The 24284-nt window shown below is 54.4% G+C and overlaps 1 protein-coding gene across 1 annotated transcript; it reads left to right on the forward strand.

Moving 5' to 3' along the window:
• The first annotated feature begins 394 nt into the window (after positions 1 to 394).
• On the forward strand, positions 395 to 23766 carry ZNF280D (zinc finger protein 280D). Its single transcript, XM_060260207.1, has 23 exons — positions 395 to 480; positions 852 to 938; positions 1227 to 1378; positions 2994 to 3059; positions 3176 to 3453; positions 5140 to 5233; positions 6292 to 6432; positions 8216 to 8319; positions 9384 to 9610; positions 10025 to 10176; positions 11203 to 11303; positions 11387 to 11533; positions 11878 to 12012; positions 13357 to 13646; positions 15242 to 15379; positions 15468 to 15530; positions 16013 to 16131; positions 16221 to 16257; positions 17802 to 17850; positions 19203 to 19258; positions 20429 to 20796; positions 20941 to 21040; positions 21722 to 23766. The coding sequence occupies exons 3-23, from the start codon at positions 1234 to 1236 to the stop codon at positions 22809 to 22811; spliced, it is 3900 nt and encodes a 1299-aa protein (XP_060116190.1). The 5' UTR covers positions 395 to 480; positions 852 to 938; positions 1227 to 1233; the 3' UTR covers positions 22812 to 23766.
• The last annotated feature ends 518 nt before the right edge of the window (positions 23767 to 24284 follow it).

Raw genomic sequence — 24284 nt, forward strand, 5'->3', positions numbered from 1 at the left:
TGAGCAGGCAATACTGCCTTTGATGGACCGAGGGGGTCTGATTCAGCATAAGGCAGCTTCACAGGTTCAACAGACAGGAGTATGGGGGGGGTGTCCCCTTGGTCAAGCCTTTCCATGTCTCTGCTGCTTCCTGCGCGGGACAGACCAATCTCCAGGGCGGGGCCTGTGGGGGGGAGAGGAGGAGATGGGGGTGGGGGGTCGCCTGGAGGTTGGCATCCCTCCTGGGCCGGGGGAGAGGGAGCGACCCCCCCTCTTCTCGGACGTGACGCGTGTCGGGGGCGGGTCCGGCGGCGCCTGCGGAGGAGAAAGGCGGTGGGCGGGGCTTGTGGCTCCGCCCCGCCTCCGCCCGCCCGGGCCTCGCTTCTTCTCCCGGCAGCCCGCGCGCCGCCCGCCCGCCCGCCTCCCCTCAGCCCGCTCCTTCCTTCCTCCCTTCCCCGGCCCGGCCCAGCCCGCCTCCTCCTCCGCCTCCTCCGCCGCCCGGTGAGGCCCGCTAGGCCGCGGGTGGGGGGGGGGCGAGGGGCCGCGGGGTCCCTGAGGGGAGGGGAGGGGGAGCCGCCATCTTGGCCAGGCCGCCGTGACCCCTGAGGTGGAAGGAGGGAGGGAGGGAGAGAAGGCCGGGATGCCCCAGGCAGGGAGGGAGGGGAGGGCGGCGAAGAAGCAGCCAGGCCCTTCTGCAAGGGGCTCCCTCCCTCCCGCCACCGCCACGTGCAGCCACGGGCCTCCTCCCACCACCCTCCTTTGCGGCTTCGTGGGCGCGGGGCCTTCCACCTCCCTTCGGCCACGGGGCGAGAAGAACACGCGGGTGCCCGAGGTGGCTTGTTAATTACACGCACCTCTCCTTTTCCTCACAGGCTGATGGGGCCGCTATGGAAAAATAAAGGCTTCACCTTCTGATCTGGGGCCGCTTCACTGCTGCTGCTTGCCCTCCCTCCGTCAAGGTAATGGGGTTATGGTGTTAGTAGTGGGCAGGCAGAGGGCTCCAGTGTTGTGCCTGCGTACACTCAAAACACCGAGGATTGTAGCCGAGTTGGAGTCCCCGCCAGCGTCGACTTTGTGAATTTGCATCACGGTGCCACTCTCTTGTCTCTCCCTGCCTCTGTGCATCTCAGATCTATTGCCATTCGTGTAGAACATTCTCCTTTTAAAACTGTTTCGTGATTAGTGGTACGGTTATCCTTTTGGTTTTATTAACCCATTGCTTGCTTTCCTTTCCGTTGTCCTTGCAGAGGCACGATGGCGGAGCTGTTCATGGAGTGCGAGGAGGAGGAGCTGGAACCCTGGCAACAGAAGTCCAAACCAATTATTGTGGATGACGACGATGACGACGATGAACCCATCTTTGTGGGGGAAATCTTGAGCTCTAAACCGGCCAGTACATGTAAGATGGGGCCTGGCAGGATTTTGAGGGAATGTGTGTGCTGGCTGGTTCCTGAAAGGGTGAAGAATTGCCTGGGGAAAGGGGGTCCACGCCTCAGAAAGCATGCCTCTTCTGGAGCATGTTTGCATGCTGTATATTAATAGGGTTCAGAAGCTGATAGGCTCCAGGGTATAATTTGTTCTGCTGGTGGGAAGCCCCCATTGGATAGGTAGGAGAAAGGAAGGACCCTAGGTTCTGTGCTAATAGGCTTAGACTCAAACCCGAGTTTCTAGATGGACCCTTTTTCGCTGCCCCTCAGATGGTATCAAGTCCAAGGGGATGAAGAAGTTCTGCTAGTCTGTAGTTTCAGCCCTCTACTGATGGGCTCTCTCATGTGGCTGGGTGTATCAAGTGACTGTGACTGCTTTGTTGTCGGTTTCCTAAAAATGCAAAGAAAATGCCCATGACGTTTAGCTGCAGAAAAGGTCTGTTTAAGGTTCACTCAGTTTTGACTGCTTCATTACTGCTTCTCTTCCCATCCTTTCTTTATAACCTTCTGTGTGTGTCAGTTTCAGGAACAAGCCTTATTTTAAAAGTGATCCCTTGGATCTCAAATTTTGCACCATGTTGGATTATTAATCAAGGGTGCTGTTCTTGCACCATAAATCTTATTGACCTGCTTAATGCATAAAGCTTAGAATTCCAGGAGAACAGTTGTCCCGAGAGGTACCTAAGGGGGCAGCTGCAACATGGTCCTAGCCAGCTTTGCTGGCTCCACGGTGTGCAGGAGTGCAGCCTTAACTTGCCACCCCAAACCTAGACTCCTGAGGGCCTCAGTTGCAGAGAGAGACTTGGGAGCCTAATAATTTGGGGCACCTCTTTCTTCTTGGCACCCTGAGGTGCTGAACAGTTAAAGGGCAAAAAGATACAACACCCATATGCTCCTTGGCTGCACTAGCAGCCATATATGTGCCCTGGACTGACCAGCAGTTGGGAATTATTTGCGCTAAAGAACATAACATCGAGGTGTCCTGAAATAATCTCTGAGCCCGTTTGCCTCAACTGCTGGTAAGGAAACTGGTGCTTGGGTGGAGGTGCCACTCCGGGGACTGGAGTCTCAGCAAAGGACTGCTGTCTTGGCTGGTATTTAGCCCCTTTGAGTGAAGGTGTGATTCTGGGATGTCTGTGTTTGGTCCATGAGGCTTGTGTTTTTATTCCACAACTGATGAGTTGATCAGTGTCAGCTCTCCACAAAGTCCCTGGAGATCGGAGGGTTGTGAGTAGGGAAAAGAGGTTGGAGATACTGATGCCAGATGTTGAGGTTAACAACATCCTTTATTTGCGCTTAGAGATATTTAATGATTGTGCTTACTAGAGAGAGCAGGGTTAAGGGCCTCTTGGATTGGCCTGCTGGTGCCCATTGAGAGGTGTTCAGCTGCCTCTTTGGAAGTGTGAAGATTTGCTCTTGTAACTTTTACAGGCCAGCAGACATTTGTATACTTGCGCCGGTCACATTTCATTGGGGCGATCCGCTGTCGCTCCCCCTGATCACGTTCATGCGGGTGTAATTTGGCTTTCTCCTAAGCTTGTAGCAGAAACATCTTACGGACTTGGTGCAATCATCCCTTTCCAACAGATATATTAAACAGAGTCCACCCCAGCTCGTCAGGCGTGGCAATGCAGAATGGGACGCCAAAAAGAGGTATGGTCCTCTCAGCGGGGTGACTTTGAAGCTCTTGCAACGGCATGCGGCATTCTGTCACAACTGTGGCAGCTGCAGCCAGACATTCTTGCCAGTAACTGTGGCTGCTTTTCCAGGGTTCCAGCCGACGGCCCGACCTGCTGCGAGCACGCTGGCGGTTCAGCCCCAGCCACGGGCAGGCAGTCTCTCAGGGACTTCCCCTGGCCTGCAGAAGCCCCTTCCCGGAGGCTCATCGCCCCAAGAAGCAGCCAAGCCGAGTGCTGGCATCTCTCAGCCTGTTAGCAGATCCACCCCAACTCCATCGATACCTGGGAACCTGAACATAGCTGTCGTGGCTCAGCCTGCGGCCAGGCCGGTGGCAACGGTGACTGCGCAACCAGTAACGCTCCAGCGGGTAGATATTTTCTCAGAGGGTTTTCCTGTGTTGTTTGTTGGGTGTTAAGGAAAACTTTTCATGAACCTCACCTAAACTTCTCAAACATTTCCCAGGTTTGCTAATGTGACCTATTTGAGCTTGAAACTCCTCCAGCAGCAGGGGAATGTTTGTTCATCAACAAGAGCAGTCCTGGGAAACCGAAAGTGTGCCACATTAGAGGCTCTGCTTGTCACTGCCCCTTCTGCAGGGAGCCGCTGCTCAGTGTTCTGCCGCAGAACTCCGGCTTTCCTGCATGCTGGAAACCTAGCAGAGGGCTCGACAAGCAGGAAATTTAAAAACACGCCACAAATATCTGTTAACAGTTTCAGTGCTGAAGGACTTGTTTCAAATGGAAACCCTAAAGCTTACTGGTTTATTTTGTTACGCCAAAGTTATTTTATTTTCTGTTGAATTCTTCCAGCTGTGCAGGCGCTGGGTATGGGACAAAACCCCTCAAATGTATCAGTGGGTCTTGCAGCATTTGAGTATTGCATCTGAATGCTTAGGCACCATCTGTTACTAGATTGGGATGAGTAGCTGCCATGTTAGTCTGCCTGTAGCAGCAGAAAGGAGCAAGAGTCCAGGAGCCCCTGAAAGACTAACCAGATTTCTGGCAGGGGAGGTGTCACTGAAGAAGCAACTGCAGCGACTCATGGATGTTCCTCTCTTGCTGCCAATTTGGTAAGTCTTGAAGGTGCTCCTGGGCTCTTGCTGTTTTCAGCTCAAGTCTTGACAACGGGGCTTCTGTTTCAGCTCTGGATGCAGCTAGACAAGGCCTTGGAGGCACCCCTGTCTCTTGGCCCTTGATGCTCTCTGTTTCCTCTGGGCCTTCACTAGGCTGATACCTTCAGTTGTCCAGGAAGCCCTAAAGATTGCTGGGATCTTGATGTGTCTTGTGCTTGCGTGGGTGGGTTGCCACCTTATTGTGCCCCTGTCCTTGTGGGATGGATGGTCTGGTGGGGGGAATGCTGCCTTTGTGCCCCACAAGCCTTTTGCCTAGAGAGTGAGCACCTTCCAGCCAAGAGGGGGCCTGCTGGTCAGAGGAGGAGGAGGAGGAGGATGGGGGAAAGCGCTTCAAAGCTGTGAAGCCTGCAGTCCAAAGGAAAGATGCCCTGGAGTGCTTTGGAAGCCTCGCAGTGCATGCCTCGTCTTTGCCACCTCAGTAGCTTTTTGTCTGCCACTGCCCAGTGTTAACAGCTGGTCCCACTGGGCTACTGCAGAGTTTCTTTGGGATGCCAAAGTGGCTGGAAACGAGGGCAGAGCTCTCCTTGAGCTTTGCGCTCCTGGTGGGTGCAGGTGGCAGCCTCTTCCAGAAGCCCCTTGTTCCGCCAGCCCTAGGGGGTGAGCAGGGTCTTAAGAGGGGTGGCTGCATTGCTGGGCCCTGACCCCAGTGGGCAAGGAAGTAACAGTGCAACACGAGGAGGAGGATTTCAAGCAGAAATAAAGAGACCTCCTTGATTTTGTAACTCTACAATGTATCAGTAATTATTTTGGATTTTTGAAAAGTGAGATGCTGAGGATCTGCTTATTGGGATTGTAAATGACATAATTGGAGGTTCTGTACATGTGCCTTCAGAACGAAAAGATCTAGATTTATTTGAAAAGCAGTATCTGAGCTCATCCTCGAAATGCTTCAGCTGAGCTAATTCGCCAACTCTTTTGCAGGCTCCCCCAGCTAATACTTCCAGCATGGGTTTTGTCGTAAGGCAGAGTTCAGGAGCAGCCCACTGTCCAAGCGGAGTAGCAGTGACAGCAACTGGTATGGACAACGACATGTTCTGTGTTGTGGTTGTCTTACAGAGGCTTTCTCTTCAGGCCCATTAATGCAATGGGGAAGAAGTGATCAGAATCCAAAAGCACGTCTCAACTGGGAACAGCAGAGGTCTCTCACATCACCTGCTGCCTGTTCCTTTGGCTGGAGATTGAACCTGAGACCTTCTGCATGCCGAGCATTGAGCTGCAGCCCCCCCTCCATCTTCTATATATATAATTTCCCTGTGGTGGTGGCCAAATGGAGCTCTCCCATTGGCTTAAGGGTGCATTCCATGTACTCAACAAATCATTGGCTCATCATGGCTCTCTCAGCATCTCCAGCCTCCCATTGAATGGCTTCTTTACCCCTGCCTACTGCAGGCCCAGGAATGTCGAACAAACCACTGAAACGTGGGTGCCCTGGAATGGTCGAGGCACAATTTGGGATGATGGATTTGACTTCCAAAGCCCTAAGCAGCTTGGTCCCACCCAACTTCCTAAAGAGCCTCCCATCCTTGCATCTGATCACAAGAGTGTCGTTCTGTAATACATCTATGAGTATACCAAGCTGGGTGGCAGTGTCTTAAATAAATTATCCATATACTTATTGATGCTGAGTGGCATGTATATCCTGAAGCTCAGGAGGCAATCAGATTTAATTTATTCTGACAAATGATGCTTGCACCATTTGTGATAAGTCTGCTTGTGGTGACCTTGAGAAATGAGGTCCCCTTGGTTATGGAGTCTTGTTGAAAACGTGTCATTCTTCTGAGGGGCAGTTTGGCTGCATGGAGGGGCCTGGGTGAAATGAGAGAGTTCTGCCTTTCCCGCAGAGGGAGGGGGGTGTTCTTCCTAATTCTGGCCTGCCCTGAAGGCCATGTGTGACTCTGGGCAGGTGCTGCTCTTAGCAGCCAGCCTGAGATGCTTTGAGCCACTGGAATCTGCGCATTCAAGGCCCAGCAGAGCAAGGGAAGGCTGGTTTGGGGAACAGGATGACTAGCTGGGAAACGAGGGGTCAGAGATCGTCAGAAAAATGGAGGTGTCTTTAATTTCAAACCATCCCAGGCTTGGCCAAGCGCCCAGCTCCTGCTGAAGTGAGCAGCGTTAGTCCCAAAAAGGCAAAGGCTGACGAGGCGGGATCTGGGAGCAGTTCGCCAGTTACACCTTCAGTGAAATCTCCAAGTGAGATGCCACCGCTTCAGAAAGGTAAGGGGCATTGGCACACACCCCCCCCCCCCGCCAGAGTGGAACCAGAGGGGTCACATTGAAACTGGGGAATAAAACTGCAACACTTGTGAGGAGGGATTCTTTAAAAAAAAGAAAGTGACGGGGTGTCCCTGGAGGGAAGCAGGGTTTGCAGGCAGCCTGCTGGAGGCAGGAACTGGTCTGGACGGTGAGCCAAACTGACCTCTCAGGTGCAGTTAGAATGTAGGTGGAGAACTAGGTCTAATTTCCTAGAACAATGAGAGGGAGTTGTGGGGGGAGCATATTCTGGGCATACGTAGGTGAATCACATCTTGTTAGAAACAAGCTGCCTTGTCCACATGTTCCCCGCCCAGCAGTGACTGTAAAGAAGTCCCGCTTGGTTCTCTTTGCACAGCTTGGGAGCTGATGCTGGGTGGTGACTTCTCCAGAGTCCCCTGCGGCTGCTGATGTTTGGGCTGCCTGATCACAGACCTCTTTGTGCAGCAGGCAGTAGGCTTGAGCTGCCCAGACGGGGCTTTTTGGTCCCAGATCTCTCTTTCGAAGAGCCCAATTTCTCAGGATCTGGCTCCATCAGCTCTGGTCTTGGGTCTTCTGCCCCCAAAATCAACTTGAGCTGCATACAGGATTTGTGCCCGCTGGACCTTTTCCTTGTCTGTTCTGTTCAGTTCAATTTATTATGGTCCATGGCCAAATCCAACTCACAAAACCGATCATCAGGTGCGCGGGTATTTTCTTGGTCTGCTTTCTTCAGTGTTCATATTTTGAAGGCTCTCCACCCCCCCCCCCACCCCCGGGATCTGAGCCCAGCAGGGTGCCAACATTCAGGGTCAAGATTGGCCAGTATGTAGAGCAGGACATCAGCAGTAGCTGCCCCTGAGCCTTCCCTTTGCTCTTCACTGGGACTCCCTTTCTGGGGGCCTTGACAGAAACTGATAAGATGTGGAGAAAGTGGGCGGAGAGGACTTTTTTCCTTCTCCCAAAATACTAGGATTTGAGGTCACCCAATGAAACCGATGGCAGTAGGCACTAAACAGACACAAATACTCCTTTACCCAGTGAGTGCAAATGAGGAGTTCAGTGCTAGAAGCCTTGGTGACTGCAGACACAGATGGCTTTAGAAAGGGGTTTGAGAGATTCATGGAGTAGAGGCCCACCAGTAACTAAAGGAAACCTCCACTTCTGGATAGCACTGTGTGAGAAGACAGGAGGCTGGACTAGCTGGACCCTCACTGGACTGGTGCAGAAGGGTGGTTCTTATGTTCTGTGTTCTTCTTATCAGTGCTGGGAGGCAACATCAGGGGAAGGCCTCTGCCTCCATGCCCTGTTTCTCTGGCCAGCCATGGCAACTGGTTGGCTCCTGTGTGAGAAGACAGGATGCTGGACTAGATGGACCCTCACCAATCTGATCCAGCAGGGCTCTTCTGATGTTCTTATGAAGAGGGACTGGTTGGCCAGTGCATGAGAATCCTGAACTAGATTGACCCTCATTGGCCCGATCCAGCAGGGATGTTCTTAGGAAAGCCTCAACCTCTCTGTTGGCCTCTGTGTGAGAAGACAGGATGCTGGACTAGGTGGACCCTCACTGGTCTGACCCAGCAGTGAGGGGCTCTTGAGCGAGAGGGGTTTGAGGATTCCTGTGGTTTTAAACAAATGGGTTTGTTACCAGTAGTTCTGGTTTTTGGAATGCGGTGCTGGTCCTGGTGAGGCTGGTGAGTGGGTGGCTCGTCTTCAAGCCCTTTGGGTCCGGAGGGCTGCAGTCACGCCGTGTGCCTTGCCTTCACAGGGGTGGCCTCCTGCAACACTAAGAATGGAGCCCCGTTCCCGCAGGCCTGTCCCAAGTGCAATATTCATTTCAACCTCTTGGATCCTTTAAAAAACCACATGAAGGTAAGGTGCCTTTTTTGCTGCACGATGGAATTGTCAATGCAAATGATGCATTGTTAGCAATAATACTTGCACTTTTGTGGTTCTTGGGCACTTCGTAGCTTTGCCAACCTGTCGTGGTGCTGAGGTTTCTGCGTGGTCTTGTTCAGAAGCGGAAAGCAGCTCAGTGTAGGGCGAACTGGAAAGTGCTGGTTTTCTTCCGCATCAAGTGGCTTCTGGGTTTGCACAGCCCTTGTTCCTTCTGGGATGTGTCCCTGTTTCCCTAGTCTGGTAGAAACAGCATTTTGAATGAACAGTCATTGAGATCAAGTGTGGCATTTGCTGTCTGCTGTGTGAGTTGCTGTTTCCAGCAAGAGAATGTTATTGAAAATCTGGAAATCAGCTTAGAGAATGTATGAAATTCAGCCAGCTAAGATGGTCCAGTGCTCTTGCTGCTTACGTTGTTGAGAAGACACCTGGAGCACAGTGTGTGCGTGTGTGCTTGTAAAAAAAGAGAGGAAGAGAGAGATTAAATGTACCGTTGCTGCTGTGTTTAAATGTTTTTATTGTTAAATTTAAAGCTTTTATTTATTATTGTACATGTATAAAAGGTTGTTAGCCGCCCTGAGCCGCCTAGGCGGGGAGGGCGGGATACAAATAAAATTTATTATTATTATTATTTTTCATGGACTTTTTATGAAGGAATCACACACCCCAACTCCAGTTCCATTGTTGACATGCCATCTCGTATGCATGTCTCAATCAAAGGCGATACCTATCTTGGCCATTGCTAGGTGGTGCAAAGAGAGCAGAATGCAGATTTTAATGATTGCTAGGGGATTTGGGGCTCCCTTCTGGTGCTTGTGCCGGCCACGCTCATGTGTGATGAGCAACCACAATTCTAGGTGGGTGTGCTTGGAAGCAAGTCCTTGAGCTCCGCGGCACTTGGTGTTTGACCTGCTGCTTCAAGTATCTGTTGTGTGGTCAAGTGCCAGGTGCTGAGGGTGAAATTATGAAACGGGGGGCTAATAAGAGTAGCTTGCAGCAGCCTTCTTTCTGTTTATTGTTCCTGTGGGTTGTCCTTCCAGTATTGCTGCCCAGATCTGGTGCACACCTTTCTGGGGGCAAGCACAACGGATTCCTCAGGGGCATCGGCTAAAATGATTGAATCGGAGAAAGGGAAACTGATCATGTTAGTGAACGACTTCTACTACGGCAAGTACGAGGGCAACGTCCAGCAGGTGCGGCAGGAGCAGAAGACGCACACCACCTTTAAGTGTGCCAGCTGCATGAAGCTTCTCAAGAACAACATACGGTAGGCATAGGCTCTTCCTGGGTGCGGCTGCCCTCAAACCTTCCCCTTGGCCCAGAAGGAAGGCTGGGAGCTCTGCAGTGGAGACTGGCAGGGCTGAGAAGCTGCTCTGTAGCCTGTTTGGAAGGGGAGCCCTTCCAGTTGAAGCAGTCTTAAGGCACTCCAGGCTCTGACGCTGGCCTCTTTAAGGAATCCCCTTGGGAAGAGAGGGGAAATGTCCTTGCCAGTGAGGGGGGGGGGCACTGCCTGTCCTTCCCACCCCTCTCTGTGGGAGTGGCCCTGTTTTGGTCAGGTTGATGTCCACCTGTGGGGTTTCCTTTGTTGTTGTCCTGGTGGGCTGTGAGCCCCTCAAGGGGTGGGCCTGCCTCTGCCAGCAAGGACCCCTCCAGCTGTTTCTGATCCTTCTGTCCCTCTCAGGTTTATGAACCACATGAAGCACCACCTGGAGCTGGAGAAGCAGGAGAGCTGGGAGAGCCACACCACCTGCCAGCACTGCTTCCGGCAGTTCCCCACCCCCTTCCAGCTGCAGTGCCACATCGAGAGCACCCACACTCCTTACGAGTCCTCCAGTGAGTGCGTGGAGCTCAGCGCTTCCCCAGGGGCCTGGGAGGAGCTGTGTCTGCAGGGGCCAAGGTGTTCCCGTAATGAGGAAGAGCAGAAGCTGGGAGCGATGCCCTCCCCCTTCTGTCCGGGAGTACTTCGCTTAATGACCTTAAGGGGCAGAGTTGTTCCTCCTCTTTGGGTCCCTCCCCCCCCCCCCCAGCCGAGAGGGCTTCTCCTCTCAGCGGTGGCTCTAAACTTCCACCTTGGCAAGTGGCCAAGCGGAGCCTTCTGCCCCGCTTGTCTCCTTCTTACCTGTGAGGGTCGCTGTGCTCAGGACACCCCCCCCTTCCCCAGGGTCTTCTGGCTCTGGGGATGCCTCTCGTTCTCACAGCCATCGTGGGGGAGCCAGGCAAATATTCAGGCTCACAAACTGGCCCTCTCGCAGCAGGAGATGAGGTGTCACGTCGAAGCCTAGCAGAGATGTTGCACAGGAGAGCCAAGAGAAGTGTGATATTGTTGGGCTGGAAGACCTGGCTGGTCTGAGATCTTCCCGCCCCTTCCCAGGTTGGAGCCTTTCCAAGCCCAGGGAGGTTAGATTTGGGGGGGGGAGGGACCTGTGTGTGTGTTCGTGTGCCTTGACGGTTGAGCTGCTGCAGGGAGAAGGGAGAGAATTTGCTCCCTTCTGTCCCTGAGTGGAGCTCTGCTCATGCAAAGTGCAGGAAGAGGGATCTTGTTCCCTTCTTCCCACCCCCCCCCCCCCTTTCTCTTCACCCCCAGAATTTCCTTTTGTGGGCTGGGGTGGGAACCCTCAGCGCCTTCTGCTGGCACTTGGCAGGATCTGCAGCCTTTTGCACAGAAGGGTCCTCTCCAGTCACTTGAAAACAGCTTGTTTTCTCTTATGAGTGCAGCTATGGCGGGACCTTTTGTGAAATGTTGATGAACTATTCATAGGACTGTCAGAGAGCCCAATACAATGGCCAGATCTGCCCCATTCCACTGCTTTTAAGTTTTAAAGTTTATTTTTTGGGCTTGTTTTGTATTTTTCCTCCCAGCCATCTGTAGAATATGTGAATTATCCTTTGAAACGGAGCAAATCCTTTTGCAACATATGAAGGACAATCACAGGCCCGGGGAAATGCCCTACGTCTGCCAGGTACCTGAGAACGTTGTTTTGGGTAAACTGAAAATGTCCTTTATAAAAGCTTTTACAGATCTGTCTGTGTCTTTTGTGTCTAGGTGTGCAACTATAGATCGTCGGCATTTTCAGATGTAGAAAAACACTTCCGAGCTGTTCACGAGAACACAAAAAACTTGCTCTGCCCCTTTTGCCTTAAAGTTGTTAAAATCGGGGCCCCTTATATGCATCACTACATGAGGCACCAGGTAATGTGTTCACTTTCTGGCGTAGGTGAAGGGAAGTCCACGCCTTTGGTCCCTCCTCCCCTGAACCCGGATTGAGGGCTGTGATTCGGCTTGAATCTGCAACACCGCATGTTCTGCTGGTCGGCTGACTTCAGCTGGTCTGAGTGGCCGGGGTGGGTGGTGCCTTGGGATAGGAACGCCTTGAGCTCCTAGAGCCAGGAGCTGCGTGTGTCACTGGCATGGCTATGGAAGCCCGATGGTCTCTTGCTCTCATACCTGCGGTCAGGGGTGGCTCCCTGGAGATACCTGTGCTTTCATTCTGGTACAACAGCTGCAGTTCATTGGTTGTCTTCTGTTTTCCAAAGAAAAAAGGAGTGCACCGCTGTACCAAGTGCCGACTCCAGTTCCTGACGTGCAAAGAAAAACTGGACCACAAGTCTCAGCATCACCGGACCTTCAGGAAACCTCCTCAGCTAGAAGGGCTGCCTCCAGGAACCAAAGTAAGCTCAATTGGCCTGTCCTTGCCACTGTGGGGAAAAAGTGCCAGAGGTCATGAGAAAGGGGAGGGGGCTGCACCCGCCTGACTTCTGATGGGGCCCCCTGCGGCTCTGGTGGGCTCTGTGGACTCACTGGGGATACAGCTCTGCCGGGGGTGGGGTGTGGTGGTTAATCCCTGGGCCCCATTGGCCTGGCTCTCAAGTGATGGGAAGCCCTGTTTCGGTGGGAGGTGAGCCCATGAAAAAAGAAGCCATACATTTGTTCTGTGAATCTTTTTGAATGGGGTGTGGTATTTATTTATCATACGGCAGAGTCACACACACCATGGTTATGCAGACAGATTGGGCGATTCCCCCTAAATAGCAATATCAAAATTCCCAGTCCACTCCATCTCAGCTGGGGAGAGTACAGAGAGCTCCATCACCACTTGCCATGTATGGTTGGGAAGACGGCTCATAGAATCCAGACAGGCTTTGGCAGTTGTGTAGACCTGTTGTTTGAATGGGGCAAAATACCGGGAGCCAAATGCAGTTGTGGTGCAGCCGGCCGGACTGTTTTTCACCTGTCACAGGGTATGGGTGGGGGAGAAAACTGGGCAGCGTGTTTCCTGGAGACATGCACAAATCCACCACTGCTTATTTTTATGTTTGGGTATTTTTGTGCATGTGCATCCCTGTGCCTGGAAGTCAGGGCGACTCCTAGTGGAGCATGGAAGAGATTCAGAGAAGCGGCTTGACAGTCTGCCTCCGCCTCCCGACTCTGGAGGTCTCCCATCCAAATACTAACCTGGGTGGGCTCTGCTTAACGTACAAGATCTGAGGAGGTGGTTGGGCTTGCAGCTGGGCTATAGTCCAGGTCAGGTCAAATCCAGCACTGTTTAGAAGCAGGATCAGGCTTAGATCTGCAGGGAAGATGGTGAAAGCTTGTCCCAGATCGCTCTTAAGGGTGCCTTTCTGTCCGCTCTCTGCCCTGGGCTTGGAGATGGGGCAAGTCTAAGTAAACGCCAGGCCAGTTTCCTTTTACCCACTTTGGAGTCTAGTCCCCATGCAGTGGTTTCAGCCAGTCCCGATCATCCCTGTGATGTCCATGATGTGTCTGTAGAGGTGGGACTCCAGGAAGGTGGGTGAGAGCGTGTGTGGTGCGTGGGGGTGGGGGCAGGGATGGCTGAGCCTGGAGTCTCCAGGGGCCTTGTGGCTAGCCAGCCCCTCCCTCCAAGGGCGGCAGAGAGCTGCTTTGTCAGGTGCTGCTGACGGCTGTGCTTTGGGGGACCAGCTGTGTGCAGCAGGAGAGACAGCTGCCTTCCCTGTCTCGGGAGACACTGACAGAATCCCGTGTTGTGATCCTAGGTGACGATCCGAGCGTCCGTCGGGTCCATTCCGCCCGGATCAGCCCCCCCGCCTGCTGTGGGCCCCAGCACATCCACCTTGCAGTTGTCTCCCAATGTGAAAGCCGCAAGCCCGAAAAGCTACACCAAGCCGAATGTCCCGAAGGCGAAGCCCAAACCGAAGCCGTGGAGCATCCAGAAGAAGCAGAGCCTGGGGCTCAGCAGCCTCAGCAGCGGCGGCAGTGGCAGCAGCGGGGCCAGCAGCAGCAGAAAGAACAACAAGATTGCAAACACGGCATTAAGTAGCCTCCGGTACATCTCCGGGTCCTGTCTTGGGGGGGGGGGGGGATAGCCCAGATGCCCTCTGCACAAGGAGCCAGACCCGGCTCTCTGGGGCACTGGCCACCCAGCTGGGAGGCCCGCATCCTGCTCCGCCACTCAGGCCTTGCGGGTGGGAGGGCAGACTTCCCCCCCAAGACAGGCAGCATCTCTTCCCAAATGCCCAGGACTGGAGCTGCCCTGGCTGTTTGGTCCTGCCCTGCTGGGCTCCTTTCTGTTTCTGGCAGCTGCTGGAGGCAGGCTGGGGCCGCAGGGCTGCGTGCAGGAGAGAGGGTCTTTGCCTGCGGGCTTCGCTCTCTGCATGGGAAGAAGGGGGAGAGCGAAGAGGGAGGGGAGTGCTGCTTGAAATGCAACTGGGTGGGGAGTAACTCTGTGGCTCAGAGGCAGAGCCTTTGCTTGGCTTGCAGAAGGGCCCAGGGTCAGTCTCCAGCAGCATCTCCAGTTAAAAGGGGACCAGGCAGAGGGTGGTGGGAAAGACCCTTTTCTGCCTGAGAACTGGAGAGCCTCTGCCAGCTACTGACCGGGGGTGGGGGCGGGTCTGATTCTTTATCAAGGGAAGGGCTGAGGCTCCGTGGCAGAGCCTTCTTGGCATGCAGAAGGTCCCAGGTTCAGCCCTTGGCAGTGCTAATTAAATCTGTCTGGCAAGAGGTGATGTGAAAGACCTTTTCTCTGCCTGAGACCCTGGAGGGACGGTGGCTCAGTGGTAGAGCATCTGCTTGGGAAGCAGAAGGTCCCAGGTTCAATCCCCGGCATCTCCAACTAAAAAGGGTCCAGGCAAGTAGGCATGAAAAACCTCAGCTTGAGACCCTGGAGAGCCGCTGCCAGTCTGAGAAGACAGTACTGACTTTGATGGACCAAGGGTCTGGTTCAGTAGAAGGCAGCTTCATATGTTCATATGAGAGTGACTGCCAGTCAGAGTAGACAAGGCTGACCCTGGAGGGACCACAGAGAGCTTTATGTAGCAACGCCAAACACTGCCTTGGCTCTTTCCAGATTTGCAGTTTTAGCAGGGTGGTTTGTATGTATTGTGGCTTCTTTACGAAATGCTTGGAAAAGAAGGCGTGTGGTGAAACATGCTTCTCTGAGCCGGCCAGGTTTGAAGGGCTTGTGCTCCAAACCCGCAGTAGCTGAAGAGACTCTTTGGTAGCTTTTCCTGACCCTGGTGGAGCATCTGATTTGCGTATAGGGGGCAGTGCTCTGTGTCCCTTGATCCCTGTGTTTCCACCACTTCCCCAGAACTCCCCCCAACCCCCCAGTCATATTGTTGGGTGTTAAAAATACGCTGAAGGCGCTTGTGGAGCTTCTGCCCACCTGTCACGCCATGCTGACTCCAGCCCCAGAGAGTCCTGAAGGGACTGGTTCCTTAAGATTTATAAAACTGCTGGTTCCTGAGCCACGGTGTTTGCCTGAGGCAGTGGGGAGCAGGGCAGCTCTTCAGAGCAGCCCAACATCTTGGGAATCCTGCCCAGTGTAATTCAGAGGAAGCAAGTTTTCCTCGAATTCTGTAATTCGAATTCCCCCCCCCCCCCCCCGGTCACATTCTCCTTCTGACGTTGCTCTTCCAATAGATGTTCAAAAATCCAGAAGTGCATCGAGTGTTCCTCCGACATCCGGACGTTTGCCAGCCACTTCCCCGCTTATGTCCACTGCAGCTTGTGCCGCTACGGCACCAGCTGCAGCAAAGCCTACGTGAACCACATGGTGAGGTAGGGAGGGCCCTGGCGTTGTGGGGCTTGGGGGTGGGCAGTCACCCCTGCAGAAATCATCTCAAGAATGTTCTGTGCTTCCTTGCAGTTTCCACAGCGCCCGTCAAAAGAAACGGTTTTGGATTTATAAAGCTCGTTCTGAAGAACTGAGGTAACGATCTCCCCGTCTCCTCCTTTTGGTGTACGCTTTGGGCAACTCTGTCGGGGTTGTCCTTGGGATGAGGGTGCATGCAGGAGTAGTGTTAACTTTCAGAGCAGAACTTCACACCTGCAAGAAGACTCGGACCCTCTCTTCTGGGCCAAGCTTTGGGGTGATTTCCCCCACCCCCTTGGGCTGCAGTTTGCTTTTGGGCCACTGTGGCAGCTGTGAAATCCCTCGTACTGAGGATGCTTCTGAAGGCCCCTGGTCAGGCTGCGGGGGCAAAGCTACAAAAAGCTTCTGGAGTGGCCACAGATAGCTTTGCACAGCAACAGCAAGTGCTGCCTTTCCTTTGCTTCTTTCCAAATTCCAGGTTTTAGCAGGATGATTTGTGTTTGTTGTGATTTCCGTACGAAATGCTTGGAAAGGATGAGCTGTGTGATGAAAGACGTGCTTCTCTAATCATGGCTGCCTTCTCTCCACCCCACCCTTAGGGGCATCACTACAGTTTGTATGAATTGTGATTTTGTCATGGATGACTCAGGCTTAGACAAGATGGCCACCCACTTGAACGACCTCCAGTCTCACCGGTGCCAGGTCGTTGTGGAGAACGGTGGGTGCTTCTTGTGTGTCGGCTGTCTCTCTCCAGAGACTGGCAGGCCGGTTGGTGTTAAAAGGGAACTGTTGCCTTTTGTGTTGCAGTGTCCCTGAAGGATGTTGCTGCTGGAGAACTTTCTGAGTAAGTTGCGTCTTGTTGGGGGGGTGGGAATCTCTGCTTCTGCTGATGTGTGTTCCAAGACCTAAACGCAAGCTTCAGGGAACTGTTGTCCCAAATGCATATCTGCATTTATCAAGGTTTTTGAAACACAGGTAGAAAAGGGCCTAGGTCCGTGGCACCACAGAACACCACACAACCTGTCCGTGGCACCACAGAACAAGCCACCCGAGGAAGGGGTGATCAGACTCCCAGAGAAAATTAAAAATTCAGCCGTTGCCCTCTTTGGGCCACTTCTTCATGCCTGTTGTCCCATTTAGCCATCAGCTCCACCATCTTTTCTGGCTGCTCAGTGGTGAGCAGAGAAAAGCATGTCCTTTCTCATGGGCAGCACTTCCACATCTTACAGAGAAGTCATGCAAAGGGCTCTGTGCAGAGGTGAGCTTCAGAGCTGTCTGTAGAAGAGGTGAGAAGGTGCTTGTGGTGCCTGGCCCCGAATGAGTTAGAAACGGCAGGGCAGGGCAGGGCAGGGCTTCCTCAGTGCAGTCGGCGCTGCTTATGCTGCCACAGCTGTGGCCTCTTGCAGAAGGCAGTGCAGGGCTGGAATCCCAGCAGCCGTGAGGTGTGAGAGGTGCAACTCCAGGCTGCTCCAGATTAGCAGTCCCTGCAAATGACGCTGTGCTGACAGCAGCTGCAGTTTCATCAAGGCTTGACCCCTCTTGGGATCTCTGCAGCTGGGCGGCTCCTTCCTTAACTCGGAGGATCAATCCCAGCAGGGTGATAAGCGGCTTGCTTTCATGTGGGCTTGGAAGTCAATACATCGAAACCATGCATCTCTGCTCCCGGGTGCAGGCTGCAGTCCGAGAAATCCACTCTGCCAGCGGCCGTTGGAGGTCTGAGCTGCCAGGTTCTCCCCTGTGCTGCACAGAACTGCTGCTCTTTTGTTCTGAGTGGTAAATTGCAGAGCTCAAATGATCTGGTGTTATTTGGGGAACAGACATGCTGAAGCAGCCTCAGCAAACGCAGAAGGTGCCTTGGAAATGATGAAGGGGATTGATGATTGCTGCTTATTTTTATTCTGCTTATAAAAAACCAGAATAGATGCCTTTTGACAGTTAAGTTTGTTTGTAGACTTCTTAGATCCATACAAGTAGGGGGCCTGTGAGAAGCTGTGTGAGGTGTGTGTGGCTCATTCCCCTTTCCCCCCTTCTCCCTCTGCCTGCAGCCTCTCCCCTTCCTTGGCTGCCTGCCAGCCTCCTTCTGAGCTTTGTGACCTTTTCCAGCTCCCCCTTCCTTTCCCTAGCAGCTGGGCTGAAGCATTAATAACAAAGGAGGGGGCATTTTGGGGTGGGGGGGAGAGAGGGATTGTGGAAGGAGGAGGTTTTCCTTGTGGAAAGAGAAGAGTCGCTGCCCTGCCCCAGGGGCTTCTGGGGGTTGGGTGGATTTAGGACGTCCCAGAGGTTGTCAGAACATCTGTTGAAAGCGCACGTGAGCATCTAACCTTGCATCTGTTTGGATGTTGATGACTGGCTGCCTGAACACACTCTGCCTTTTATTCCATTCTTCAGCCAAAGGAACGAGTCGTCTTTTCGCAGTGAAGGCGAAGATAACGCCCAGGTGAAGTTTTTTTCTGCATCCTCCCCCCTCGCCCGTATTTGGAAGCGTGTACACACCTGTTGAATTTTATTTCCAGACTGTGCAGTTGCGCCTCGGGGCTGGCAGGCTTTCTGTCTTCAGGAGCCCAGCTTTGATGGGCTGGCAGTTCAGCCCGCTGCTCTCTCCGGAGGCTTCAGCCTGTGCTGCTGGCCAGCCCTGTTGTGACCCTGGCCACAAGGAGAGCTGGGGGGGGATGAGCCCTGCCCTACCCTCCCTGAGCAGCGGCCGCGGTTCCCTGGCCCTTGGAGGAGGCGGCCTGAAGAGAGCTCTGGAGGGAGGAAACCAGGCTCCAGTGAGGGAGGGGGGAAGCCGTGGCCACTGGGCTCTTTGGAAGTCCTCTAGCCACGCAGGGGTGCCCAACGGTAGCTCTCCAGATTTTTTTTTTGCCTACAACTCCCATCAGCCCCAGCCAGCATGTCCAAAGGCTGGGGCTGATGGGAGTTGTAGGCAAAAAACATCTGGAGAGCTACCATTGGCCACCCCTGCGTAGTGTTCTTCCTGCCTTCCTCTGCCTAGTGAGGAGAAGAAGATATTGGATGTATATCCTGTTCTGTACTCTAAATCCCAGAGTCTCAGAGCGGTCACAGTCTCCTTTACCTCCCCCCTCCCCCCGCCACAACAGACGCCCTGTGAGGTAGGTGGGGCTGAGAGGGTTCTCCCAGCAGCTGCCTTTTCAAGGACAGCTGTGAGAGAATTTGTGGCTGCCCCAAGGCCATTCCAGCAGCTGCAAGCGGAGGAGTGGGGAATCCAACCCGGTTCTCCCAGATAAGAGAGCTCTGGCTGACCCAAGGCCATTCCAGCAGCTGCAAGTGGAGGAGTGGGGAATCAAGCCCGGTTCTCCCAGATAAGAGAGCTCTGGCTGACCCAAGGCAATTCCAGCAGCTGCAAGTGGAGGAGTGGGGAATCCAACCCGGTTCTCCCAGATAAGAGAGCTCTGGCTGACCCAAGGCCATTCCAGCAGCTGCAAGTGGAGGAGTGGGGAATCCAACCCGGTTCTCCCAGATAAGAGAGCTCTGGCTGACCCAAGGCCATTCCAGCAGCTGCAAGCGGAGGAGGGGGGAATCAAACCCGGTTCTCCCAGATAAGACTCTGCGGACTTAACCACTACACCACACAGCTTCTGCTTGGGGTGGTGCCCTGCCTTCTCCATCCCATTGCCAGCTGTGCTTTCGCCCCAGGCTGAGCAGGTGGCCTCGCTGGAGCTGCTGGGCCTGAGCTTTGCTGGAGGCCTCTCTGGGTGCCTGGGCTGCTGGAGAGGGGGGAGAGGGCTGTGCTTCTGCCTCATGCAGTCCTTTGTTTCCGCTGCATTGCAGAACCTTTCCAGACCGGATCCCCTCGGAGGGCAAGAAGGGACCGTGGCTCCTGCAAGGTAAGCAGAAGGACTGCCTTCCTCACAAGGCGGGTCCAGGTGTTAGCAGTAGGAAGAGCCAGAGTCCTTCCCCGGTCTGCTCTGCCGGGGTGGCCCATTGGGGGCCCTGGGCTTCTTCAGAAGCTGCGCTGCCGTTTCCCCTGCTTGCCCCTCCTTTCCTTCCTGTCTGTGGCAGGCTGGGGCACCCGGCTGCTGGGCGGAGGGCCCGAGTGGAGCTCCTCGCGCCTTTGAGACGGCAGGGCTCTCCGGGGTCACTGCTTGCTCCCCTGCCCCCACTCTGAGGTGCTGCCGGACTCTGGCTCTTTTCCGTTCCTTCGGAAGGCAAGGATTGTATCGTTGAGAAGGGCTTGCCTGGCCCTTTCCCTTCACACTAGGGTCAGCCGCAGCTTCCAGCAGCACCTTTGCAAGGAGAGGCTCCTTTCCTTCCCAGCAGCAGCCCTGCCCGGTTACTTGAGGGGGTGAAGTGTGGTCAGGAATCCCTGCCTGGTGAGGGCAGCAGCCCTGAAGCAGCTCCACGCTGGAAGGGAAGGGGATCTCGCTGTCCCGTTGCCATGGTGTCCTTCCCGTTACACAGATGGGTTGAAGTCTCCAGGGCTGGAGCAGTTGAGCTGAGCAGCAGCCTGGTTTGCTGGGTTAGACCTGAAAGCCCGGAGGCATCAGGCGGGTCTTGCCAGGTGCTCTTTGGGCCAGCAGCTGACCCTCCCCACTGCAGCAGGCCCTGCTGAGTGCCCCCAGGCGTCAGGGCTGACCTTGGGGCCTCTGGAGAAAGCCTTCCCCTATGACTATTTCCTCCTGCTGCTGCATATCTGTGGCACGCGGATGCTTTTCTGTGCCAGCCCTTGGGTTCCAGTGAGGGCCTTTGAGTTGTATTCAGTCCCATTCTGGGATGTGAACAACCTGTCTGCTGAGGTGTGGCAGGAATCCCAGTAGGAACAGGGAGTGAGCCATTGAGGGATGTCCTCTTCTGCCCCCAAAGGGGTCTGTGTGTTTCCTGCAGTGATGCATAAAACCAGCAGCCCTGCTTGGGTGTTTGGACGCAAGTCCTTGTGTCCTCCCTGTTGCCGCAGAGGAGTTTACGGGTCTCCAGGAAGCCCCGTACCCGCAGCACAGAAGTTTCCTGAGCCCAGGAGATTTCATGATGCTGTCAACAGCTTGCTTTGCCTTTTTCAGCTCAGGAACGGAAAACTCTGCGAAAGGAAGAGATGAGGCCCAACTTGATCCAGGCGGTGAAACCTCTTCTGCTGATACACAGGAAGAAAAGGCATCTCATCCAGGCCCGGACCACTCTTCCAGTCCGCCACTCTTGGCCCCAACAAAAGACCCCTCAGAAGAAGGAAACAAAGACAACCCTGAAGATCAGCAGGCGCACAGTTCTGCGGCAGCTGGGAGCGAAGAGGCTGCATGTCCTTTGGCACAGGGGCCCTCCTCTGGCCTGGGAGAACAGACCTCCTCAGAAGAGCCCATGGAAAGTGATGAGACGCGCCAGCCTGGAGATCAGCTGGCCGAAGGAGCTGTAGCTGCAGAGGAGGGAGGGGAAGGCTCTGCTCCTTCCATTCCAGAACCCTTCTCCAGCCCACCACCGTCAGCCTGCTCAGAAGACCCAGGAGAGACAGCAGAAGGAGGAAGCCTTAGGGATCAGCTGGCCAAAGGTGCGATGGGTGCACAGGAGGGAGAAGGAGAAGGCTCCTCCACTTCTGTTTCAGAACACGTTTCTGGTCCAGAACTGTCAGCCTGCTCAGAAGACCCAAGAGAGACAGCCGAAGAAGGAAGCCTTAGGAATCAGCTGGCCGAAGATTCTGTAGCTGCAGAGGAGGGAGGAGGAGAAGGCTCCTCCACTTCTATTCCAGAACACTTCTCTGATCCGGGACCGTCAGCCTGCTCAGAAGACCCAAGAGAGGCTGCAGAAGGAGGAAGTCAGCTGGCTGAGGGTGCTGTAGCTGCAGAGGGAGGAGGAGAAGGCTCCTTCATTTCTGTTCCAGAACACTTCTCTGCTCCAGGACCATCAGCCTGCTCAGAAGACCCAATAGAGGCTGCAGAAGGAGGAAGCCTTGTATGTCAGATGGCCGAAGATTCTGCAGCTGCAGAGGAGGGAGGAGGAGAAGGCTCCTTCGCTTCTGTTCCAGAACGCTTCTCTGCTCCGGGACCATCAGCCTGCTCAGAAGACCCAAGAGAGGCTGCAGAAGAAGGAAGTCAGCTGGCTGAGGGTGCTGTAGCTGCAGAGGGAGGAGGAGAAGGCTCCTTCGCTTCTATTCCAGAACACTTCTCTGCTCTGGGACCATCAGCCTGCTCAGAAGACCCAAGAGAGGCCGCAGAAGAAGGAAGCCTTGTATGTCAGATGGCCGAAGATTCTGCAGCTGCAGAGGAGGGAGAAGGAGAAGGCTCCTCTCCTGTTTCAGAACACTTTCCTGGTCCAGAACCGTCAGCCTGCTCAGAAGACCCAAGAGAGGCTGCAGAAGAAGGAAGTCAGCTGGCTGAGGGTGCTGTAGTGGCAGAGAGTGGAGAAAATACGCTTCCTTCCGTTCTAGAACCCTCTGCCAGTCCCGGACTGGCAGCCCTCTCAGAGGACCTTCTCGGAATCTCCGCAGAGGAAGGGAGAGCAGACAGCTGTGAGGATGGGGCCGATGAAAGCTCCACAGCCGACAGCTGCAAAGGAAGCCCCTCCAGGGCAGAATGCGCCTCTGGCCTGGTGTTGTCAGTGGCCTCAGAAGACCTCCGAGCCTCTGCAGAGGAGACAGAGAGCGCTGGACATCAGATGGACGAGGGCTGTGCGGCTGCTGTGTGTGGAGGAAGCGTAGCCCCTTCCCCTCCAGGGCCCTCCTCTCCTCCTGGGCTGTCAGCCTACTCGAAGGGCCTCCTCACGGAGCCAGTGGAAGAAGCCCCGGGGACATCTGCAGCTGCTGAGTGCCTGGAGAGGATGCAGGGTCCCTTGGAGGCAGGGCTCCCAGCTCCTTTGGAAGGCCCTGTGCCAGCGGTGTCCGAGGACAGCCCTGCAAGTCCGGTGGATCAGTGTGAAGGGAGCTCATCTGCACCGGCTGCAGGAGATGGCTTCAGTCCAGAGGCCTTGCCTAATCCAGGGGGGGTGGGATGTGATGCTTCAGGGGCTCCCCCAGGCGAGAGGGCATCCCAGAGACCCCCAGGAGCCAGCCCCTGCCCCAGCTCAGAGGACCACCAGCCGCAACAGCAGGAGGTTGACATGGAGGAGGCGGAGGAGCTCGAAGACGTGGAAGTGGATCCCTCCCTGGCCTCTGAAGGTGACGTCAGCTTCGAGCAGTTCTTGAGGCGCAGAGATGAGCCTGAGTCGGCGAGTTCCGACATGAGCGAGCAAGGCAGCGTCCATCTGGAGCCACTGACTCCCTCGGAAGTGCTGGAGCACGAGGCGACCGAGATCCTCCAGAAAGGCGGTGGCTCGGTGGGCTCTTCCTCCAAGGCTTCTGGGCCGGGCTCTGAGCAAGCAGAGGCTGGTGCGTCTCCAGAGAACAGCCCCAGCCCCGAGGAGGAGGAGGAGGCAGAGGTCGAGGCGAGCCAAGCCGAAGACAGCCCGGAGGCCAGCTGAAGCAGCCGCGCCACGGCCCGGGAGTGAACCGGCTGCTGCGGTTTGTGAAAGCTGCAGAGAGACCACTTCAGACATGGTTGAAATGTATCGATCACAAATGAAACTTGCAGGCCCTCTGATCTCCAGGAAGCCAGCAGAGACCGGCCGGTCTGCCTGCCTGCCCTCCTCTCACCTGGAAGGCCAGGAGGGAAACGTGAGAGATGTATTTGTTCCGTTCCAAGTCAATCCCCTGTAGACCTGTGGTGTGTGTTTGTCGTCCCGGAGTGATTGTGCTCCCTGCAGAACATTTGGCCTCCTGTCAGGTGGGAGAAAGAGGACCTCTGAATGGGGGATGCTGCAACCCCAGCCCCCCGTCGGGGTAGGGGTGGGTGGGCACTACAGCTTTCTGCACCTCGGGATCGGGGTGAGCTGCTAAGGACGTCGGCTTACTTTAAACTTTCAGTGAAAGTGGAATTATCGTGAGACACGTCTGGTGGGTTTCCCAGCGTGTGCCAGCTGTGTGGGAAACCTGACACGCTCCGTGTAGAAACAGTGACACTCCCTGGCCAGCGTCTTGGAGGTTGTGACTGCTTTGAGTCTTTTTATCCACAGCAGACCCCCAAAAGCCCCAAGCCATCTGGGAAAGCCACAAGGAAAGAACTCAACTGGAAACGCATAAAACTTACAGAAGCAGGGACATCCAAAGCAGGTGTTAAAACATGAATTGTGGGAAGGGGGGATTTTGGCATGAATTATCATTTTGATACGTAGTTAGGCGAAGGAATGCATCAAATGATTTAATGGTAGCTTGTGTTTAAGTATTAACACCCCTAATTAAAACTCTCTATTTGGATCTTTTAGGAAGTTCTTTTGATTTAGCTTGTTTTTGGGTTTTGATGAATTTAAATGTTTTGGAACATCCATTAAGACCCTGATATGTAAATATTTTGGAGTAAATATTTGCAAGAAAATGTGACCCATTTTGCAGTTGTGTGTTTCCTTATACAAAAATGCCATCAGTCTGTGTTGAGGGAGAATTGTCCTGACTGTGCAGACACGGCTCCCAGGGGGCACCCATAGGGAAGGGACCCAGCTGCCCCTGCTGCTTGGAGCGGGGGGGGGGGTCCTTCCCCACTTTGAAGCCCACTTCTCTGGCCCCTGCTACAGCACACGAAGGACTCTCCAGGCTTCAGACGACTCCGTGTGTGCAGCAAGATGGTTTTTGCAGCTCTCTTCCAGAGGTGCTACACTACTGCATGCACAGAGGAACTGTTAAAAATATGACTGCTCCCACCTGCTGTCTGAAGCAGTAGAATCCAGGAGCTCCCGTTTCCTTCTGTACAGCCTTCACCAAGCCCATTTTCTGTTGGGAGCTTCTCTGGCTTCCATCGAACTTGTGCCACCATGAGGGTAACAGAACTGGCTCCATGTTGTCAGTCAGCCCTGCCTCCCCCTGCGCGTGAGTGCCCATTCACACACAAGCCTGGTTGCATC

The sequence above is a fragment of the Heteronotia binoei genome, chromosome 19 (genome assembly GCF_032191835.1).
Source record: "Heteronotia binoei isolate CCM8104 ecotype False Entrance Well chromosome 19, APGP_CSIRO_Hbin_v1, whole genome shotgun sequence".
Taxonomy (NCBI): Eukaryota; Metazoa; Chordata; class Lepidosauria; order Squamata; family Gekkonidae; genus Heteronotia; species Heteronotia binoei.

Excerpts from the sequence above, each read along its gene's own strand:
- ZNF280D (XM_060260207.1), top strand. The coding sequence starts at position 1,234 with ATGGCGGAGCTGTTCATGGAGTGCGAGGAGGAGGAGCTGGAACCCTGG. Across the intron at positions 9,611-10,024 it reads CTTCTCAAGAACAACATACG|GTTTATGAACCACATGAAGC; the intron begins GTAGGCATAGGC and ends TGTCCCTCTCAG. Across the intron at positions 20,797-20,940 it reads TGCAGAGGAGGGAGGGGAAG|GCTCCTCCACTTCTGTTTCA; the intron begins GCTCTGCTCCTT and ends GAGAAGGAGAAG.